This window comes from Amblyomma mixtum, chromosome 2 (genome assembly GCF_055824585.1).
Source record: "Amblyomma mixtum isolate Tamu chromosome 2, ASM5582458v1, whole genome shotgun sequence".
NCBI lineage: Eukaryota > Metazoa > Arthropoda > Arachnida > Ixodida > Ixodidae > Amblyomma > Amblyomma mixtum.
In genome coordinates this window covers 197148550-197169341 of record NC_143013.1, presented here as the reverse complement: position 1 = coordinate 197169341, position 20792 = coordinate 197148550, and the positions used below count along the sequence as shown (strand labels likewise).

Here is a 20792-nt window from a genome sequence, read left to right as displayed (position 1 = left end):
TATCAAAATGGCGCAATTGGCGCAACTGTTGCACCCCTGTGACACTCTCGTGGTATACCTGACCACAGTCAATTTGGCTTTTGAGATCGACCTCTGCGGGAATTCGGAGTGTCGGAGGAGTGCACTTTTAGCTTTCGCGTAGTTTTTCGCATCCTCATCTGACAGGTGCGCTAGTACGTTGGCAACTTCACACGGGAGGAAAGCCAGCAGCATAACTGACCAATAACCCGGGTTTAGCTGCTCTTTTGTGCAAATTCCCTCAAAATTTTGAAGAAAATTGCTGAAATTTTCGCATCCTCGTCTGACAGGCGCGCTAGTACGTTGGCGACTTCACACGGGAGGAAAGCCAGCAGCATAACTGACCAATAACCCGGGTCTAGCTGCTCCTCCGTGCAAATTCCCTCAAAATTTTGAAGAAAATTGCTGAAATTTTCGCATCCTCGTCCGACAGGCGCGCTAGTACGTTGGCGACTTCACACGGGAGGAAAGCCAGCAGCATAACTGACCAATAACCCGGGTCTAGCTGCTCCTCCGTGCAAATTCCCTCAAAATTTTGAAGAAAATTGCTGAAATTTTCGCCTGTCCTGAAAACACTTAACCTAGATTGAATTGTTTGCATTCTGATCAAGTTAAGTTCATGTGTGATTTCCCGCAGTTCTCTTTCGCGTTCTCTTTCCCGCTCTTCTCGAGCTACTTCATCCCCTCGCTTCTTTTCATCGAGCCGTTTTTTCTCGATATCCTGTGCCTTCGCTAATTCCTCCTGAATGTCCTCCCAACATCCGACTATCTCCTCCACGTCTGCACCGCTTGCCTCAATTGCCTCAATTAAGAGCGGTTTCCTACGGATCGACCCACAATCAATGCCCAATTCCCCGCATATTAGAACTAGGTCCGGTTTGCGCAGCTTTTTCCAGTCCATGACTGCTCTCAAGCGACGGTTAATCTCTACACTACGTGGTCAGAGAATATTCCCAAGCAATCTCTGGAGCCACATTACATTACCTAGGTTAACAAATTTCCAAAGTTGTACAACCTGGCAAAACTCAGCGACAAGACCGTGCACTTACCCATACCAGAGCCAGGACGCCGTGCAGACCACCCCTCCGCTGCCACCAGTTGATGTGCTTGGTGGTTGGGACCAGGGGCTTCACCGCATGAGGATGAGGTGGGCAGACTGCGGAGGGAAGTCTTCAGGAGGAATAGCAAGCTTGAAGGTTTATTTTACATATTTACAGTATAGCAAGGAGACCAAAAGTCAGAAAAGGGATTATGCTCTCTGACACAGCACAGATTGCTGCTTAAATGTAGTTCACATTCCCCAGGCACCCAGCTAGGGAATCTGATCTCTGGGCGAGTGTCCAATGGGCCCTGAGCCTCCTCTTAGGCTCCGCCCTCACCACGTGACCATGCACACCACACAGACACACACACTGGCAGGGAGGAACTTGGCGCCTGGCTGTCGCGAACTGTTTGGATTGTTGCGGGCCAACCAGGCCCAAAAGTCGTTCGCTGCTGAGTGACAATCCTGATCGTGGGAGACGCGAGTGGTGATGGCTCCCACCGGTGGAGGGGACAAATCAGCCGTGACCACCTCCGCTTTGTCGGCTGCTTAGGGCACACGCGGGCAATGGGTTGGCACCGCCGCCTCTCGCTGTCTCCTCTGCTAGTCCCCAGGGGCGCAGTTCGGTAACAGAGCCGCATTCAGCATCGCCGGCGAAGGGGATTAGAGCCTTTGTCCACGCCGTCGCCAGAAGCCGCCCCCAGGCCAGCGTTTCCTCGAGTCTTCTCTTAAAAACAGCGCCTTTGATCAGTGTAGCCCGATGGCGCCAGCCCGGCTCGCCGTTCTCCGCTGGCTGGGCCCCCGATCACATCACACAATGAAATTTCGTGGCACCTTGTATGAAAAAGAATGCGTATGGTCTGCCAATCGCATATTTCTTGCACATTACATCGGTAATAAGCATCATGATGTCAAACGTGCCTGCTTTAGCTTTCAACATGAAAGCACTATCCCTGTGTTGCGCTCGATCTACATGCAGTATTTTTATATATAGTTGCACCTTTGGGCATATCTTGCACACGCTGCAGCCGCCTTCGCTGTGGCTGCGCCCTTGCTTGACGTGCTCCAGGAACAGCACTGTCATCAGTGTCAGAGTGGCTGTCTGCTACAGGAATCTGCTCAGTGTGGACAGACTGGGCTCTGCAGCAACAGTTGGGGCATAGAGAAATATACTTGCGTAAAGAGTGGACACTCAAGCTGTTTCGCGGCTGAACAAAAAAGGGTCTGACCACCCGCCAGATGGCCTATGTTGCTTCCGCTCTGCTTCAAAGGTCGACAGCTTATCACATGTCCATCGGGTTGTATCCAAGCGGTCCGTATCTATATAGAAGTTGGCGCCATCCGTTTGTTCTTGTACTCTCTTTCCTGGAAGAGCATGTGCATTACTTCAAAAGCGTAATTTTCCAAACGTCACTTGCAACACGTTCTGTTTAAAACACAGAATTTATCGATGGCTCGCCCGTATCGTAACACAAACCTTTTATATATCGCGTGTTGCGTAAATCAGAGAAAATCGAAAAAAATTATCTCGGCGTAACCGCACATTTGTTCGGGCTCAAATTTTGCACAGAGGTTGCATTTTTGAGCAGTTTTGTTTTATACTACATTTAGATGGGGTACTTGCCTGATTCAGTCAGAATTATTTGGAAATCCCCATCGTCTGCGGCGACGGCGAACCAAAACCGAAAGACTTCGCAGCAGTGGTACTCGTGGCGCCATCTCGCACCCACCGGAGAAACGAGCCCTCTACTGAGGAGTGTATGTAGGGGAGGCAGCGCGGTTTATTTAAAAGAACTTTCTTGACCACGTTATTAATGTTAGACATAGAAAACATTGTTTGCATAAAATTGCCGCAATTTCAATGAGTTCGGTTTCTGTTTATCACAATAAAGCGTTTACAACTTTGTTTCGCGTCCTCTGCTTTCGTTTTTCTGTCACCGGCGGCAGCTGTGCTAAGCTAATGCTAAGTTGGTGAGTGAATTATGTTTGCTTCGTGCTCTCTGCATAGGGTTACGTAAGTATGTTTATATTTCTCTATGCTCTCTGCTGCAAAGAAGCGCAAAACATCGCCGAAAATGCGGTCATACAGCGATCAAGAGAAGGCCATGGCCGTGACTTGGTTATGCGAGTCCAGCTCAATTTTTCATGAACGATGTGTTAACGTGCTTGCCTGCTAACATAATATAAATAAATGTCATCAGCGGGTTTATCTTTCTTTTACATCTTTTTTTTTCTGCGATATATTTCTCTTAGCCAAGCCCACACAAGCACACACTAATATGCCACGGAGCGGATTAAATTACGGGAGCTACTGGTGTGTTTTGTGGTGTGGGAACAACGAGCGAAGGCAAAGGAAGCCGGGGACGAAGTTCTTCCGCATTCCTCGTGACAGCAGGTGATTGACGCCTTTTCTGTGTACTTTGAAGAAAATATAAACAGTGCTGCCAATCTCTTGTTAGAACCGGCTACCATGCGCACGTTTTTTTTAGTCAGCCAGTGAATAATTGCAGGTTATACTGTTCCTTAATTCTTTCAGGTCGAGGGCTTGGATAGAGTATGCCAAGAGAGGCGACCTGTTAGAAAAGTCACCAACCCAGCTATACGCCATGTACCACATCTGCGGGGACCATTTCATCGGTGATGACTTCATGGACCCCGGGATGACTTCGGTGAAGAAGATGGCTGTTCCGACTGTTCAGCCTCTAGGATACTGGGATTGTCAGCTCGCTCAAGGTAATTTTCAGTGTGCGCTTGTCGCGTATTTAAACGCTCGACAACATCGCCCGTCCAATGAAGCTTTGAATTGTCTTTTTCTAGCTACGATTTATGATTACCACAGGACCCATTCGATGTAATCCAAGCGATTAAAATGTACATTTCTCGATAAAATATACAGTTGTGCAAATCCGTGTACTACTTTTGCAGGCACTATATACACTCAAGTCCCAATGCCGCAGTAACCGAGCCATTACCACCCTCATCCCTCCTCTCGAGCTCAAGCACTTCCAGCAGTAGTTCTCTATGCCCGTCTGCAACTGCCATCGGTGAGAGTAGACGCGTTGCTTCTTTCACATGCTCAGAAGAAACATGTATAGAGATAGCCAAGGTAACTACATAAGCATATAGTCGCGCATTTGGTCTCTCAGCACGCTCTGCAACATTAAATAAGCTTTTGTCTAGTTATCTAAGATCATGCTTGATAAACGCAACAAAGGAGTTAACTGAAAGCATTTAAAAATACTCTTGGTAACTCAAGGTGACTGTATGAACAATGCAATGCTTGTCTCATTCATTAAAGGTGTACCGAATGTTTATTCGTGAATAGTGTATCAATTAATGTTACGTGAAAGACCTGGCACTCCAATTTTGTGTGTACGCTAATGCAGAGCTTGTTCTTGATATTGCTACGTGTCGACTCAGAGAAGATGAGGCCGACGAAGTGTGAGGGCGCTTGGCGCGTGCTCGGGCTCCGGATCCTGGACGGTGGCCTGTGTTTTGGCATCCGGTGCGCCCTGTGCTTGTGTTCTGTTCAGCGTGAGTGCACCAGTGTTCTTCGTGGCGTGAACGCCTCCTGCCACGTAACATCTTGGTGGAGGTGAGGACTTTCCCCTTCCTCTCGTTCTGGACTATCCCAACACGGAGCTTCGCAGCGGCCGCTACACCGGGACCGCTACAATGACGAAGCCCGGCGACTCGCCAAGTGCCACTGCCACTACATTCATGGTCATGGCTCATCCCCGTGACCCCGACATCTTTTCCGGTGCCTCAACTGAAAACGTCGAGAGATGGATCTCCATGTACGAACGTGTCAGCACACATAACAGGTGGGACCCCACCGTCATGCTGGCAAACGTAATTTTCTATTTATCTGGCACAGCAAGGCAATGGTACGACACCAACGAGGACGAACTAACGAGTTGGGACGTCTTCAAGGAAAAGCTTCGCGCTCTGTTCGGACCTCCGGATGCTTCGAAGCTCGCAACCCAAAAACACCTTGAGTCGCGTGCTCAGTCCTCCAGTGAAGGTTACGTCACGTACATACAAGACGTCCTTTCCTTATGCCACCAGGTTGACACCTCCATGTCGGAAAACAAAAAGGTGGGCCACATCCTGAAGGGGATCGCGGACGACGCTTTCCATTTGCTTCTGTGCAAAGGATGTGATACCGTGGATGCCGTTATTAAGGAGTGCCGTCTCTTCGAGCAAGTCAAGAGCCGGCGCATATTTCCACAGTTTGAACGCCTTCCCCATACGGCCGCCACATCTACGTGTGTTTTGCAGCAGCCACCACCTAGCCCACCTCCCACTTCGCCTCTCAATATCACCGACGCAGTCACCCGGATCGTTCGCCGCGAAATCGAGGCCTGTGCACCTGCGGCCCCTCAACCTACCACCCCCAGTCACCCCTTGCCCGATGTCTCCCTCATTCAAGCCGTCGTGCGAGAGGAACTCGCAAATTTGGACCTCTCACACGCTATCTGTTCCATCGGGAACTCTAGCGTCCGACCACCAACCAGGAATGTTTTCCGTCCAAGGGCTCCGTACTTTCGTCGCTACCGTAATCCAGCAGAGTGGCGGACGCCTGATGATCGCCCAATATGTTTCAATTGTTCCTGTGTCGGCCACATTTCCCGGCACTGCCGCAATAGATGGTTTCCGACTCCTCGCACCGAGCTTTCCTATGCCAACCGTTCAGATATGCCCCCCCGTTTTCCGCCCCGACCACCTCATGACCAATCAGATTCGGCTAATGATCTCGCCAGCTCCCGACCACGTCGTTCTTCCCGCTCTCCATCTCCCCGAGGCCGGCGTTTCCGATCCCCGCAGCACCTTCGATCCTCGGCAGCCTCATACGACCGCTCTGACTTGGAAAACTAGCTGATGCAGCTCCCGGAGGTGACGCTGCATCCACGACCAGGCCCACAAATCCTCTACAGACCTCCCACTTGAACCAACTAGTGTTTGTGTTGATGGTGTCCCCGTGCGTGCTTATCGACACTGGTGCGCATATCTCTGTCATGAGTGCACAACTTCGTCGTCGTTTACGTAAAGTTCTCACGCCGGCTCGGTCTCGAGTGCGTGTCGCGGACGGTGGAACAGTTAGTGTTGACGGACTCTGCACTGCACGCGTTAGTGTTGCTGGCCATGACCTTCCGGTGCAGTTCACTGTTTTGAACCCTTGTGCTCATGACCTCATCCTCGGCCTCGATTTCCTGTCAGAACACTCCGCCCTGATCGACTGCTCGCAAGGCGTCCTACACCTCGATCTCCCAACCATAGATCCTGAACCCTTGCATTCTCCCCGACTGTATTCGCCCGACCAAGTTTCTCTGCCCTCACTAGCCGCCTTATTCGTTACCCTACGTCCTACCTCATCAGTCGCCGATGGTGACTACTTAGTCGCCCCTATTGCAGATGTCTTGCTGCACCGCAACGTTGCACTGCCCCATACTGTCGCTACAATCAGGGGAAACAGCGTGTCATTACCGTTAATTAATTTCAGCTATTCAGCCCAAGTCCTTCCACCTGGCATATGCGTGGCAACGTTCTCCCCTATTGGCTCCTGCCCAGTTGCCCCATTGGACCCTGCCCATGCATCAGCTCCTGCAGATCCTGTTCACGCTCCTACTTCGACTGACGCGATCACGGCAATGATGCCCTCCGATTTGCTCCCTGCTCAATCTTGTCAGTTGCGTGCGCTTCTCGAGTCCTATTCCGACATCTTCGACCTCCATAACAGCGCCCTTGGCCAAGCTCTTACCGTTACGCACCGCATCGACACCGGCGACGCTCCTCCGATCCGCCGCCGACCATACCGGGTCTCCCATGCAGAACGACAGGTAATCCAGGCGGAAGTGGCAAAAATGCTGGAGAAGAACATCATTGAGCCCTCTCACAGTCCATGGGCTTCGCCCGTCGTCTTGGTCAAGAAGAAAGATGGCTCGTGGCGCTTCTGTGTGGATTACCGTCACCTGAATAAGATCACTAAAAAAGATGTCTATCCGCTTCCTCGCATCGACGATGCCTTAGACTGCCTCTACGGAGCCAAATTCTTCTCCTCCATAGACCTCCGCTCTGGCTATTGGCAAATTGCTGTGGATGACCAGGATCGGGAGAAGACTGCTTTTGTTACTCCTGATGGATTATATCAGTTTAAGGTTATGCCTTTCGGCTTATGTAACGCCCCAGCAACTTTCGAGCGCATGATGGACTCCTTGCTGCAAGGATTTAAGTGGTCCACTTGCCTCTGCTATTTAGACGATGTAATTGTGTTTTCTCCCTCGTTTTCGTCCCACATGGACCACCTCTCACAAGTTCTTTCCCTCTTCCGTCATGCCGGGCTGCAGCTCAACTCTTCAAAATGCCGTTTCGCGCGTCGTCAGCTCACTATACTAGGCCATGTCGTCGATGCTACATGGGTTCGTCCCGATCCAGACAAGATCCGAGCAGCAAAGGACTTCCCAGTACCCCGTACGAGCAACGACGTTCGAAGTTTTTTGGGTCTTTGTTCTTACTTTCGTAGATTTATTCAAGATTTTGCCGACATTGCTCAGCCGCTCACCGATCTTCTTAAAAAAGATGTTAGTTTTTCCTGGGGGTCCTCCCCAGACCACGCCTTTGCCCACCTTATAAGGAAGCTTACCACTGCACCGGTCTTGGCACACTTTGATGTGTCAGCTCCTACGGAAGTCCGTACTGATGCTAGTGGCCATGGAATCGGGGCAATCCTTTCCCAGCGTCAATCCGGCACACATCGCGTAATTGCCTATGCTAGCCGCCTCCTATCCCCTTCCGAGAAGAACTACTCCATTACCGAAAGAGAGTGCTTGGCCCTCGTCTGGGCTGTTGGCAAATTTCGACCCTACCTATATGGCAGGCCATTCACAGTTGTTACAGATCATCACGCACTGTGCTGGCTCTCTTCTCTGAAGGATCCTATCGGTCGCCTCGGTCGTTGGGCGCTACGACTCCAAGAATATGACTACGTTGTGATCTACAAGTCCGGACGGTTGCACAAAGATGCCGACTGCCTCTCTCGTTACCCTGTTGCCCACACTAATACTGTGACGAGCGCAAGCGCTATTGACCTGTTCTCTCTATCGCCGTTTACAACTATCGGCGAAGAACAGCGTCGGGATGCGGAGCTTCTCTCCATCATCGATCGCCTAACGTCCGCCCACACCGACCCTTCACTGAACCGCTTTGCTCTCGTTGATGGTATTTTATACCGCCGGAATCTTCAACCAACTGGTCCTGACCTTCTCCTCGTCGTCCCGAAGCACTTACGAACAGTCGTTCTCCACGAACTCCATGACCTCCCGACTGCTGGCCATCTAGGCGTTACTCGCACGTACGACCGCATCCGCCGTCGGTTCTTCTGGCCTGGCCTCTACCGCTCAGTGCGCCGTTACGTTGGTTCTTGCGATGAGTGTCAGCGTCGCAAGCGCCCTGCATCTGCTCCCGCTGGCTATCTTCAGCCCATTGACATCCCTCCGGAGCCGTTCTACCGTGTCGGCTTGGATCTTCTCGGCCCCTTTCCTGAGTCCACTTCTGGGAACAGATGGGTTGCAGTAGCCACAGACTATGCCACCCGGTACGCGATAACACGTGCGCTCCCCACGAGTACTGCCGCTGATGTCGCCGACTTTCTTCTTCAGGATGTCATTCTTCATCATGGAGCACCCCACCAACTGCTCACCGACCGAGGCCGCACCTTCCTTTCAGCAGTGGTAAACGACATTCTTCGCGCGTGCTCAACTAAGCACAAGTTGACGACCGCTTACCACCCCCAAACTAATGGCCTCACTGAGCGACTCAATCGCACGCTTACCGACATGCTCGCCATGTACGTCTCCTCTGATCACCGAGACTGGGACGTCGCACTCCCATACGTTACATTTGCATATAATTCATCCCGCCACGACACTGCCGGCTACTCTCCGTTTTACCTCCTGTACGGCCGCGAGCCTCAACTGCCGCTTGACACATTGTATCGAACATCTCGTCCCCCACATTCTGAATACGCCCGTGAAGCCATTGCCCATGCCGACCATGCTCGCCAAGTCGCCCGTTCCCGCTTGCAAGCCTCCCAAGCTTCTCAGCAACAGCACTATAACCGCCGCCACCTGGACAGTGCCTTCTTGCCTGGGTCCCTTGTATTGCTCTGGGTGCCTTCTCGCCGTGTAGGGCTCTCGGAAAAGCTTCTTTCTCGATATGTGGGCCCGTATCGTGTGCTGCGCCAAGTCACAGCCGTCACATACGAGATTGAGCCTGCCTTCCCCGAGTGCACTTCCCGTACTCCACCCTCCGATATTGTGCACGTGTCGCGCCTCAAGCCCTACCACCTACCTTCTTCTGCCACTCGCTAAGCAGCACCGCGACGGTGCTTTTGCGCCCGGGGGTCATGCTACGTGTCGACTCAGAGAAGATGAGGCCGACGAAGTGTGAGGGCGCTTGGCGCGTGCTCGGGCTCCGGATCCTGGACGGTGGCCTGTGTTTTGGCATCCGGTGCGCCCTGTGCTTGTGTTCTGTTCAGCGTGAGTGCACCAGTGTTCTTTGTGGCGTGAACGCCTCCTGCCACGTAACAATATAAAGAACTGTTCATTCACTCGGCTCTAAACTCTGCTTCACTGGTGCTTTCGCAGGTATTGGATCCTCACACACAATCGCAGTGGTCGCTTCATCGGAACAATCGTCATCTGCATGCCTGAGCCCTTTTTCGAGCGACACCGGTCCTCTACAGTCTTGTGCAGCAGGGCCTGGTCAAAATAGCCTTGCACTGGATGCAGAAGTTGCCGACCCAACAACTAATGGTACAGCCTTAAAACCTTAAGTAGTGAAATTCTAGACGTTCATAAGATGTCGCATACAGCTGCACCAATAATTTGCGACACATGAGGTTTGCGATAGTGAGGTCGAAAACCGACTGACTGTGTTAACATAGTTTAATGTTAAATTTCGGCTTGTGCTATACTTACCACGACCGCCATAGGAATTCATTGCATTAGAACTAGTTTACCGTAAACGAGCAGAAATTCACAATTACCGAGAGCCTTGTGTTCTGTAAATGGCTGTTACCTACTCTACATGCAACCTTAAGGCAAATTAACAGCAGTACACAGTAGTGTCATTTTTGCTGTCATGCCAGGAACCGCTGACTGTTGCTTATTCACTTGCATACGCAGACACTGCTGCCCCAAAGCCCACGACAGCCACACCATCATCTCCGAGGTCAACACATTCTGTAGCTGCCCGGAAATTTCGCACAAGTATGTATTCATTTCGTTATCTTCACTCTAGAAGCACGAAATACGATGACGAAGAATGACAGAGGACAAACCACTGCCCTACTGTAGGTCTTCTAATTTAGGAGCAGTGATGTCATCGTAAGACTAAGCCAACTTTCGATCTTTTTTGTACTTGGTTCAGCCTACGAAAATAGTCAAGTTTTTCTTTCAATCTTCCTATATAAAACAATTTTTTTCTCCCCTGAGCTTGGCACATGATAGCCTTAGCCGCTTATGCGCCATTAAACACAACACAACACAATTTCTTTCAGTCAGATGGAAACACCAAACTATGCCTGCAGTTAGCATCACAGGAGGCAGGATAGTTTTGTTGTACAATGTGCCGTGCCTAAAGAATTAGAAATTCTTTCGAATTTAGGTAATGATTGATTGAAATTAGTGCAATGATAAAGATGAATGATAGTTTGCTTGAAAACATACCTTCGTGAGGTTTTAGTCAGTATTTAAAACTTATACATATAATAATTTAAGACACTTTCTACCTCAAATGTTCCGGGTTGCTAGAAAAAGACATTCTGTCCCAGCTGTCGCATTTCACATGTTACTCAAGTTGAGTTAATTTCTTTCTAGCACTTGCAGAGAGGGGAGCAAAAATGAAGAGATCTTACGCCTGGCAGAGGCGCTTGTTCACTGCGCTTATGTTCGACATACGCGTACGATTATATGTGATATCATTCATTTTATATGCTTTCTACAGACGGCTTATGTCATTGTACATAAAATATGCCCGCTCCACACAAATGACATTCTAATGAACCTTTATGTGTTTTTGAGTGGTCCTGAAATGGGACACAATGCAGTTCATGCACCTTAATACTGCAACAAGATTTTTTTTTTGTATGAGTAGTGAGTTTCGTGGAGCATTTTACATTACTCTTCAGATCATGTGAGAAGCAGCGATACAGGCTTTAAAGTAAGTGCATATAGAAATGAAATCTATACAATGTATTTATGTCAGCTCCTTCTGTTATGAATGCAGCTCATGCACGGAACTTCCGCGACTCAGCGAGGGACATCATCAGGCGACTTCAGGCCAAAGTGTCCAAGTACAAAAAGACTATATCAAGACTGCGCAAAATGGAACGCAAGGCACCATCGACAATTTCGGAAGCTCTAGATTGCATTCGGCCTCATGTAACGGATGAGGTATTTCAACTCATCGTCTGTCACGTAAAGATGCGGTCAAAGGACAGAGGAAAGCGGTTTCCTTTGTGGCTTAAGAAGTTCGCCCTGCACTTGCACTTTCGCGGCCCACGAGCGTACCGCTTTTTGTCCTACTTCACACTTCCCACGCAGCGTTCTTTGAGACGATGGCTGAGCAACGTCAAAATGAGCCCTGCAATTATTCCTGGAATACTCCCTACAATAGCTCCAAAACAAAGTCATGGAGCCAACGTGATTGCGTGTGCTCTATAATATTTGGTGAAATAATACTGAAGAAAAATCTTGCCTATGATGTTACACAAGATGTCGTTCATGGGTTTACTGATGATGGGAATGAAAGAACATCCTCAATAGCGGACAGGGCCATGGTGTTCCTTCTGTCTGGAATTTCCAAAAAATGGGTTCAGCCTATTGCCTACACATTTGGGCATGCGTCTACAACATATTTTGCTACTCGTCGCCTACTTCTTACTCTGATTGAACTGCTCAAAGGAATAGGAATCACAGTGAAGGCTGTTATTTGTGACCAGCGAGCTACTAACATTAGCCTCGCCAACTCACTGAATGTGTCGACTAAAACGCCATTCTTTTTTGTGAATGATGAACGTATTTACTTTATATTTGATGTCCCACACCTGATCAACACTACCCGTAACAATTTGCAAGCACACAGGCTTCACATCAAAAACGAAATTTCAGATTGGTCTCATATCATCGAACTCTATCAATCAACACATGAGCTGAGACTGCAGCTGGCTCCAAAACTTACAGATAGGCACATATTTCAGAAACCGTTCTCTGCAATGAAGGTAAACCGGGCAACGCAAGTCCTCAGTGCCTCTGTGTCAATCGCTTTGCTCGCTATGGTGTATGCCAAAGAGCTCCCTCAGGAGGCAGTGGCAACTGCTAATTTTTGTGAGCGCATGGACAAGTTATTTGATTGCTTGAATAGCTCACGTGTAAAAAAGAGAGAACAGAAGCTGCAGCACGCGATCCGTAAAGGCCACGTTGAGTTGCCCGAGTTTCTCGAGAGTCAGATATTGTGGATATCGAAGTGGCAATTTGAAGGAAAGCGTCAACCACATACAACTGTTGGGCTGGTCACAATAAGAGCCATTCTTCTGCTGTGGGAAGACATCGCAAACAATTATGATTTCTCGTTTCTTCTCACGCGCCGCCTCCAGCAGGATTCCCTGGGAAACATCTTTGGCCACATGGGACAGAAACACGGATGCAGTACCAATCCTAATGTGTCTCAATTCACGTCTGGGCTGAAACACATTATGATCCGGAAGCTGTTCAAGGTTTCAGAATACGCAAATTCTGAAAACGATGGGTCCGATCTCCTGCATGCGGTGACGCCCTTTTCTTTGAAACAGGAATCTGTAGGCGACACTGTGGCTCCTGTTCCCCCCCCCCGTTGACTTGCCTGCTTTAGATGACATTTCTCATCTAGCTGAAGAGAAATTCTCGCAAGTAGTAGAGGATTCTGCAACCTACTACGTTGCTGGATTTCTAATTAGGCAATTTCTCTCCGCAGGGAGGCGTCTGCAGCATGCAGACGTTGGTGAGTGGCGACACCACGGGGTTAACCCGAGCATCCGCAGGGACATCCCCGCAGGGGGATGATGGTAAACAATGCGTCACCACGGACCCGAGCATTCGCGCTTAGCCGTGCATGTCATCGCCGTGTCCGGGGAAAAAAGGATCCTGGTGGTTGAGCCGATGCCGAGCGTTTGGACCTTTAAGGCCCCTCGGCGGAGGCAACACACCACTTTGGCCTCAGCTTCCTGTAGACTGCACCTCCGGCCTGACCCGACCGGGGGAAATCGGCAGTCGCCTTTTCCTATCCTCCCCTCTATCTTTCACTTTCCTATCTCTTTCTTACAACTCTCCTGTCTCCTCCTCTCTTTTCATAGGCGGCTAGGGTTAACCTTGTGTGGCCAACTACCCTGAGTTGTGTCATATTTGGTTATAGTTGAGGTGTACAGCTGGCGTGGGCACGACTTGCTTTCAAGTTCCTGTCCCGTCCCCTTGTTGGGCTCCATGGTGGGTGGCTGGCATCATGACTGAAAAACTTGGATTTTTTATGGCTCCCCCACTTCCCAACCTGATTGCTCTCTCAAGAGAGGGCGGAACGAAGCAGATGTTTTTTCCAAAAAAGAAAAGTGAGTTTTCCTAAATACCATGTCATCCATAGTGAAGTACAAGATAAGCAAGCAAGAATCCTGTCTCCCATCCTAGTCTCAAAGTGTTTGACAGAAGCCTTGGGCATTGGCTACAAGGTATCAAAAATGGCCAGCGGTGACTTACTGCTCGAACTGCGAGACAACATCCAGCACTGAAAACTCGTAAACATTGTGTCTGTTGGAGATATTCCTGTATCCGTGACTTCACACGATCTTTGAACACCGTTCGGGGCGTGATATCCGAAAATGATTTTGCCCACATCACAGAAAAAGAGATGCTCGAAGGTCTGAGTGACCAAGACGTCATAGACATTCACCGAATCAAGCTGCACACTGCAAAGTGAACAACAATAATCAAACTGCATCAAATACACCAGCAGTAAGTCATGTAGAGTGTTCATCAGTCGAAAGGGCAAGCATTTTGAAATTCAGCAGTTCAGTGCTGCTCAGTGTGTATCGTCCCTTCTTTTTTTCTGGCCTTGTGCCGTTGCGCTGTTACACAAGAAATCATGTCTGCAGCGCTGTGCATTGTCCCTTCTTTTTTTCTGGCCTTGTGCCATTGCGCTGTTTCACAAGAAATCAGTGTTAGCACCGTGGCAAGTCACGCAAAGGAAAACGGCGACTTGTGAATAGTTTTTATCACTGTAACCCCTAAGAACCAGCTACATGGCAATAGGAATGTCGTGTTTTTATGCCAGCTCCCCTACGCAACTAATGTGAGCGATTTATTGCGCCTTCGAAGCGCAACAGGCAGAGCGGCGCACAAGGCATTCTTTGGAACATGTATAAGCACTATTGCATCGCTTACCGGTTTGAATGTCGTCTGCCTGGCTGTTCTCCGTTTCCATCAACTCCAATGCGCCGTCGCGCAAGTTTTACGTGGCACGCTTTCTGTTAAAGTTTGAAACGGGCGCTGACATCAGCATTTTCGCTGCCACAGTCCCATTACCCTTCCTTGGTTGCGCTCGCGGCGCGTATTCGAATTCACTAGCGATATTCGACACTTCTTGCAGCAGCTGCTGTAGTTCTCCGTACTGCTGCTCTGTGCCGGATCTGAGATAGAAATCAGATTACATTTTGTGAACATGCATGTCATTTGTAACCTAGATCTAGAGCACTGAAAGCAGTTAGCACGCAAGTACTTACTTTTTCAGGTTTGTTCTGTCTTGCTGACGGAAATACCCCAGCAGCAAGTCGACTCGGTCTCGCACTGCCCGTAGTGTGAGCTCCCGCCGCACCGCTGCTAGTATGTTGCCCAACACAAGTTTCCACAAGCCGGGGTTTGCAAACAGATTTACCGCAACAACCTCGTGCAAGAGGCGCAAGTCCTCATGAATCGTTTAGTATGCCAAGCTCTGAACATACTAAACGAAATTAAAAATATTGCCCCAAGACACGAAGCGCTACCACCATGGTACACTCTCCCCACAGTGTGTGACGTCACACTAACACGCCTCTGTAAAACCTGTACACCACACGACCATATAATACAAGAATATCTAGCACTACAAGAAAAATACAGAAATTACACTGCATTTTATACTGACGGGTCAAAAACTCATGCTCATGTAGGAAGCGCAGTAATACAAGGAAAATATGAAAATGCAGTACGACTGCCCTCATGTGCTACAGTTTTCACCGCGGAGTGTTATGCTATTAGTGTTGCGGTAAAGAAAATAACAAATGAAAACATCAAAAACAGCATCATTTATACAGATTCACTGAGCGTCCTTACAGCATTAAACTCCAAAAATGCCATGGAGCCACTGATTGGAAGCATCATACACAATATTGTAAACGTCACAACACAAAAACATGTTATAGAATTCTGCTGGGTTCCCAGTCACATTGGCATTAGGCACAATGAGAGAGCCGACATGTGTGCTGCACAAACCAGAACCATGGAAATAAAACGTGAATTTGCCTCCTAGGGATTACATGAAGTTAGTACATAGCAGACTAAGAGCCAAGTGGCAAGCTTCTTGGGAAAATGAAGGACACAACAAGCTGCATACCATGAAGCCCATTTTAAAAGAATGGAAATCTTGCCGCCATAAAGAGCGTTTTATTAAAGTAATTTTATGTTGTTTACGCATAGGTCACACACACATCACCCACAACTTCTTATAAACAAAAAAAGACAAACCTCTGTGTGAAATGTGTGGTGAGGAGCTCACAGTAAATCACATTTTAATTTCTTGTTCACATCTCGAAGAACTTAGAAAAAAATTTTTTACGTTATTTTACAATGAACACATTCCATTTCATCCCGCATTGCTTTTAGGCGAGCAAACACTTGTCGAGTTTTCACTTGTTTGTAAGTTTCTAAAGAAAGCCAATGTTTTAAATCTATTATAATGAAACCTCTGTACGCTTGACATAACATCATCTAACCTTGTGTTTGGCGCATGATAGCCATATTTGCTTATGCGCCATAAAACCCCATATAACTAACTGCTCTTCATTTGTAATCACCTGTTGGCTTAATACTCTTTCATCTATTTAATAACTGATTCATTTATATCAGGACAGCTTTATCTCATCCTATGCTTGGTGCTTGGAAACAGGCAAGATTGAATTTCATCTTATTATACAATTTGTTTTCTCTCTTTCAGGTAACTTTGGAAACAGCAAAGCATATGCAAAGTTGGAAAAGCTTGTTCAGGGGCATAACTATGTCATCTACGGGGACCCTGCCTACCCCTTGAGGCCCCTTCTGCTGAAGCCCTATGGCGGTGTTTCCTTGACCCCTGAGCAGCAAGCATTCAAAATTACGAGACTTTTTGCCTTCGTGAACTTCAAAAAAAATCAGAAGCTTTACCTACAGAACCTGCCACGTATGTACAAAGCCAGTGCACTTCTCGCAAATTGCCATACCTGTCTCTACAGCGCCCAGGTGTTGCAGTATTTTGACCTTGATCCACCACCTTTAGAGGTTTACCTTGCCCCTCGGTAGTGCTTCATTACACCACGCAGCTGCTAAACCGAACACTTTTTTTATTCACAACACTACAGGTGTGTCTTAATTGAAATGATACACTATTATTTGGTTATCAATATTATATATGGTGCACACTCAGAAGATCAAACAATTTTTTGTTTTGTTCATCAAACATTTACTGTACATGTTGAAGCATTTTCTGCTGAGCTGCTTCCTGGGAGGATACTTCTAATCGGAATCTCTTCTCTTCGAGCTCCACCTTTCGTTCTTCTATAAAAAGGCATCGCTCCTCGTTCTCCACCTTCCTCCTCTCAATTTCCAGCTCCCTATTCTGTATACCTTTAATTCATTCCTCTCCTCATTGTGAGCAACTGGAGACCCAGGCTTTGCAATCCTCGAATCCCTGCTAAGGTAGACAAACAACATTATTTTGGCCGTCAATTCAAGTACGTGCATGCTCTGTACAGTTGCTGTGTAGCATAATAATGCCGTAGGACAAGCACAGATCCTGTGATAAAGCATAACTACTCTAAAACCAGCTTGTCATGCAGTTCATACTCAAGGGATTGAGTACTGTATGCTCTGCAATTATGTATTTATGTGGCACCTAGCTTTTAGGTGTTTTTGTGACTAATGCACCCTGATAAGCAAATTTTGTCCCTGTGCATTTATTCAGCATTTATACATCTATTCGTGAAAGAGATGGGAATGTTTCCAATTATGTTATGCATTCATGTGATAAAGAAACATTCCAGTCAAGAACTGCTGTGCCATGGCGAAATGTGTTTTGATTTGTGCATTCTGTCTTCCTACTCGCACGAGGTTTTCAATGTACATGTTCGTGATTTGTATGCATATACGCATGCACATCATCATTTCCCAAGGGCTTGCATTTAGGTACGGCCGGCACAATTTGTTGCCTAGTTGCAGGCTGGCGCTGCTCTTTATCCACAGAAGGTGGTGCTGAAGGAGGACGCTGTTGCTGAAGTTGCCCTGATGCGACGTGGTTCTGGTACTGCTGGCCGCCATCCATTTGGTCGGCATGGTCCCGGTCAACATCGCTGGTAGCTGGAGACGGCTCCAATACATGCTCCTGATCTTGCGTACTCATAAACAGCTGGGCAGCGGAGATTCTGTTTATAATGAATGAGAACAGTAGAAGGCAGAATTGTACAATCGGGGTTGGTTGCCAAATTGCGCTGCTGTTTGTCAGAGTTGGCGTTCATATTTTGCTTTTGGCTATGTGGCTGTTCTTGGGTTCAGTCTTTTGTTGCGCCCATGTAAAAAAGATATTTTGCATTTGGCTATGTGGCTGTTTTTGGGTTCAGTCTCTTGTTGCGCCTATGTAAAAAAAATACAAAAAATCAATGTAACTTCTGGTGTAATAAATGCTTTGAATGATTGCTTTACATCCTTTGTCTGCTTTATGCCAGTGTTCGATGCTTCTGCGGAAAGGCTGTTTTCTTTGTTGAAGCGCTGTTAGCTGCCTTGCATGTGACATAAAGCCTCTGAACAACCTGCGCCTTCCTGAACCAAAAAACGCCAGTTACTCAGTGAGTTTTGTCTCGCTCATTCGGTGCTTTTATAGCGACAAATTCAATTTACAACAAGCGGACTTGTTCAGGAGGGCACGGATGGGTGCTGTGGTGTCTGAGATGTGTGGCAAGAATCTGGCCAGGTGGTTCACCATTCCCAGCAGTCTCCTGACCCCACCAACGTCCTTAGGAGCTTCCATGGCTCTGACCGCCTCGATCTTGCCTGTATCGGGCCTGATGCCTTCCGCAGAGACTATGACCCCAAGGAAGGGTACCTCAGAGACACCAAAACGGTACTTTTTCTAGTTGAGTGTAATGCCAGTTTTTGTAAGTCTGGACAACACTTGGTCCAGTCTAGAGTCATGTTCCTGGCGGGTGTGGCCAAAGACTAAGACATCGTCAATCATGTTCACCACCCCTTCTTGTCCTTCCAGAATTCTTGCCGTTTGCTTTTGGAAGTAAGTCTGGAGTCATGTTCCTGGCGGGTGTGGCCAAAGACAGACATCGTCAATCATGTTCACCACCCCTTCTTGTCCTTCCAGAATTCTTGCCATTTTTGGAAGTACTCTGGAGCAGAGGTGATGCCAAATGGCAGCCGGCAAAAGCAGTATCAGCCGAATGGGGTGATGAAGATATTCAGCTCCTGGGACTCAAGGGAGAGCTTTACCTAATGGAAGCTTTCAGTCGCATCTAGCTTCGAGAAGACTGTTGCATCACACATGAATCCAAGGACTTGCTCGACAGTTGGAAGAATATGACGTTCTCTCAAGACCACTCTGTTCAACTGAGTCAAGTCGACACAAAGCCGATAGGACACGTCACTCTTTCGGACAATGACGAGCCCAGAGCATCAGGCTGTTGGTTTGTCTTCTCGACGTATGACGCCTGCCTGCTCCAGTTTGTCCAGTTCACTTCGTACGATTCCGCACAGGGGTATGGGAATCCTACGGGGCACGCTTAACGAGAAGAGCACAGCGTCTGGTCTGAGGCATATGGTGTACTCGTCCTTTAATGTGCCGAGTCTATGGAAGAGTTCATCGTGCAGCGTTGTTGCAGGGGCTTCGATTTCACCGAGAAACCTAACTTCAAGAGCTTCTAATGCCGGCAGGCCTAGAAGAGGTACGGTGAGGGACTGGACTACGTACAGGCGCTGAGTGCTAGTTTTTCCTTGCCACTGAATATGAGCCAAGCACACATAGTGGTTGGCCTCCGGGGCCTTAAGCGAAGTTTCCACTTTGTCGAGTTGTGCTGGCAACGAGGGAAAGTCGCTTGGAACCGCGGACACTTCCACTCCCGAGTCGACCTTGAACGGCGCGGTATAGTTATCAACTGTTACATCAACAAATTTTGCCTTGGCGGGTGTCCCGACAGCAATAAGTTGAATGCAGCTGAGCTTGGCCTGTTTGGTCTTCCGCGAGCGGCAAACTTCGGCAAAGTGCCCTTTTTTCCTGCAGAAGTTGCAGGCGGAGCTTCGAGCTGGACAGTCATGACGCGAATGGGGGGCGCGGCCACAAAAATCGCATGGAGACGGCTCACCTGGGTGCTCACCTTTTGGTTGCGGCGCACGGTACTTCGCGTCAAAGCGGCGACAGGATGATGACTTACTGGTTTTTGCGGCGTCGAGATGGAGCTCACGGGACTGTTCGCTGCCGAGTTGAGACAACCTTTGTTCTTTATCTGCGTCTTCTCTTCAAATTGACGTGCCTGCGTCCATGCATCCTTGAGGGTCAATTTTGTGTTCCGACACAGCGTGTCCGAGAGTCGGCCGTCACGTAGGCTAACGACGAACCGGTCACGCACTAGGCGTTCTTCCACTTCGGCTGAGGGGTAGTTACAACGCTTGACAAGCTGGCAGAGCTCGGCGTAGTAACTGTCAATGCTTCCCTCGGGCAACTGAATCCGCTTGTGAAAACGCGATGACTCGTACAACTCGTTCGCGGGGTGAACAAAGTGGGCGGCAAAGCGAGTGATGACTGCATCGTAAGAAGCGAGCGACGGAGCGTCGAGCAAGAACGTCTCGAGAATCGGGCGAGCTTCTGGGCCCGTACAGTACAGAAGGGAGCGTACCCGTATGTCCTCTGACGCTTGGCTGAGTCCGGAAACTGGCGTAGTCCTCGTAGCGGGTTCTCCACGTCTGCCAGCATCCTGGATTTGCGAAGTCAAACGGTGCGGGCGGCTGCAAGTTGAGGTCGAACCATTTGACGCTAGGCTGCTCGCTAGCCATTGCACTGCCGTCAACGACGTTGGTCTCGGTCGGCGACTGTACCGCGGCTTAGGGTAGGAGGCACTTCTGACACCATGTTGTGTGGCCGAGTAACGGCCCGCGACCTGAGGAGACGCTCGGGAGCCGTTGAAGAGACGACAGGCACGCAGCGGACACTCGAACAAAACAAGACGCCCCTCTTTATTCCGTATGCGCATATAATACAGGAAACACCACCGAGAGGGAGCCACCGACTAGTGGCTTTAAAAATGAATAGCGGCGATCTCTACACATTTCAACAGTTTCTTGCTCCTGGCTCGCCAGTCCAGGTTGCCTTATTGCCTAAATGGCTTCTAGGATTTCTGCCTGTGTATGCCTGTTTATTGCGAAAT

At 48.7% G+C, this 20792-nt stretch overlaps 1 protein-coding gene and 2 pseudogenes across 1 annotated transcript; 2 read left to right on the top strand and 1 right to left on the bottom strand.

Moving 5' to 3' along the window:
* The first annotated feature begins 7 nt into the window (after nt 1-7).
* On the top strand, nt 8-18071 carry LOC149362071 (uncharacterized). The gene is made up of 6 exons (XM_089568219.1): nt 8-52; nt 1077-1165; nt 3986-4104; nt 9706-9873; nt 10246-10329; nt 16337-18071. Exons 1-6 carry the CDS (start codon nt 8-10, stop codon nt 16675-16677), a joined length of 846 nt encoding a protein of 281 aa, XP_089424345.1. The 3' UTR covers nt 16678-18071.
* Nucleotides 10337-12013, top strand: LOC149362072 (uncharacterized; annotated as a pseudogene).
* A 535-nt stretch (nt 18072-18606) lies between the features above and the next one.
* On the bottom strand, nt 18607-20421 carry LOC149362070 (uncharacterized; annotated as a pseudogene).
* Between the last annotated feature and the right edge of the window lie 371 nt (nt 20422-20792).

What these genes read in the sequence shown, in the direction of transcription:
- LOC149362071 (XM_089568219.1), top strand. Translation starts at nt 8, where the DNA reads ATGGCGCAATTGGCGCAACTGTTGCACCCCTGTGACACTCTCGTG. An exon ending in CCCGTCTGCAACTGCCATCG is followed by an intron (nt 4,105 to 9,705) that starts GTGAGAGTAGAC and finishes GTGCTTTCGCAG; the next exon opens with GTATTGGATCCTCACACACA. An exon ending in TGCCCGGAAATTTCGCACAA is followed by an intron (nt 10,330 to 16,336) that starts GTATGTATTCAT and finishes TCTCTCTTTCAG; the next exon opens with GTAACTTTGGAAACAGCAAA.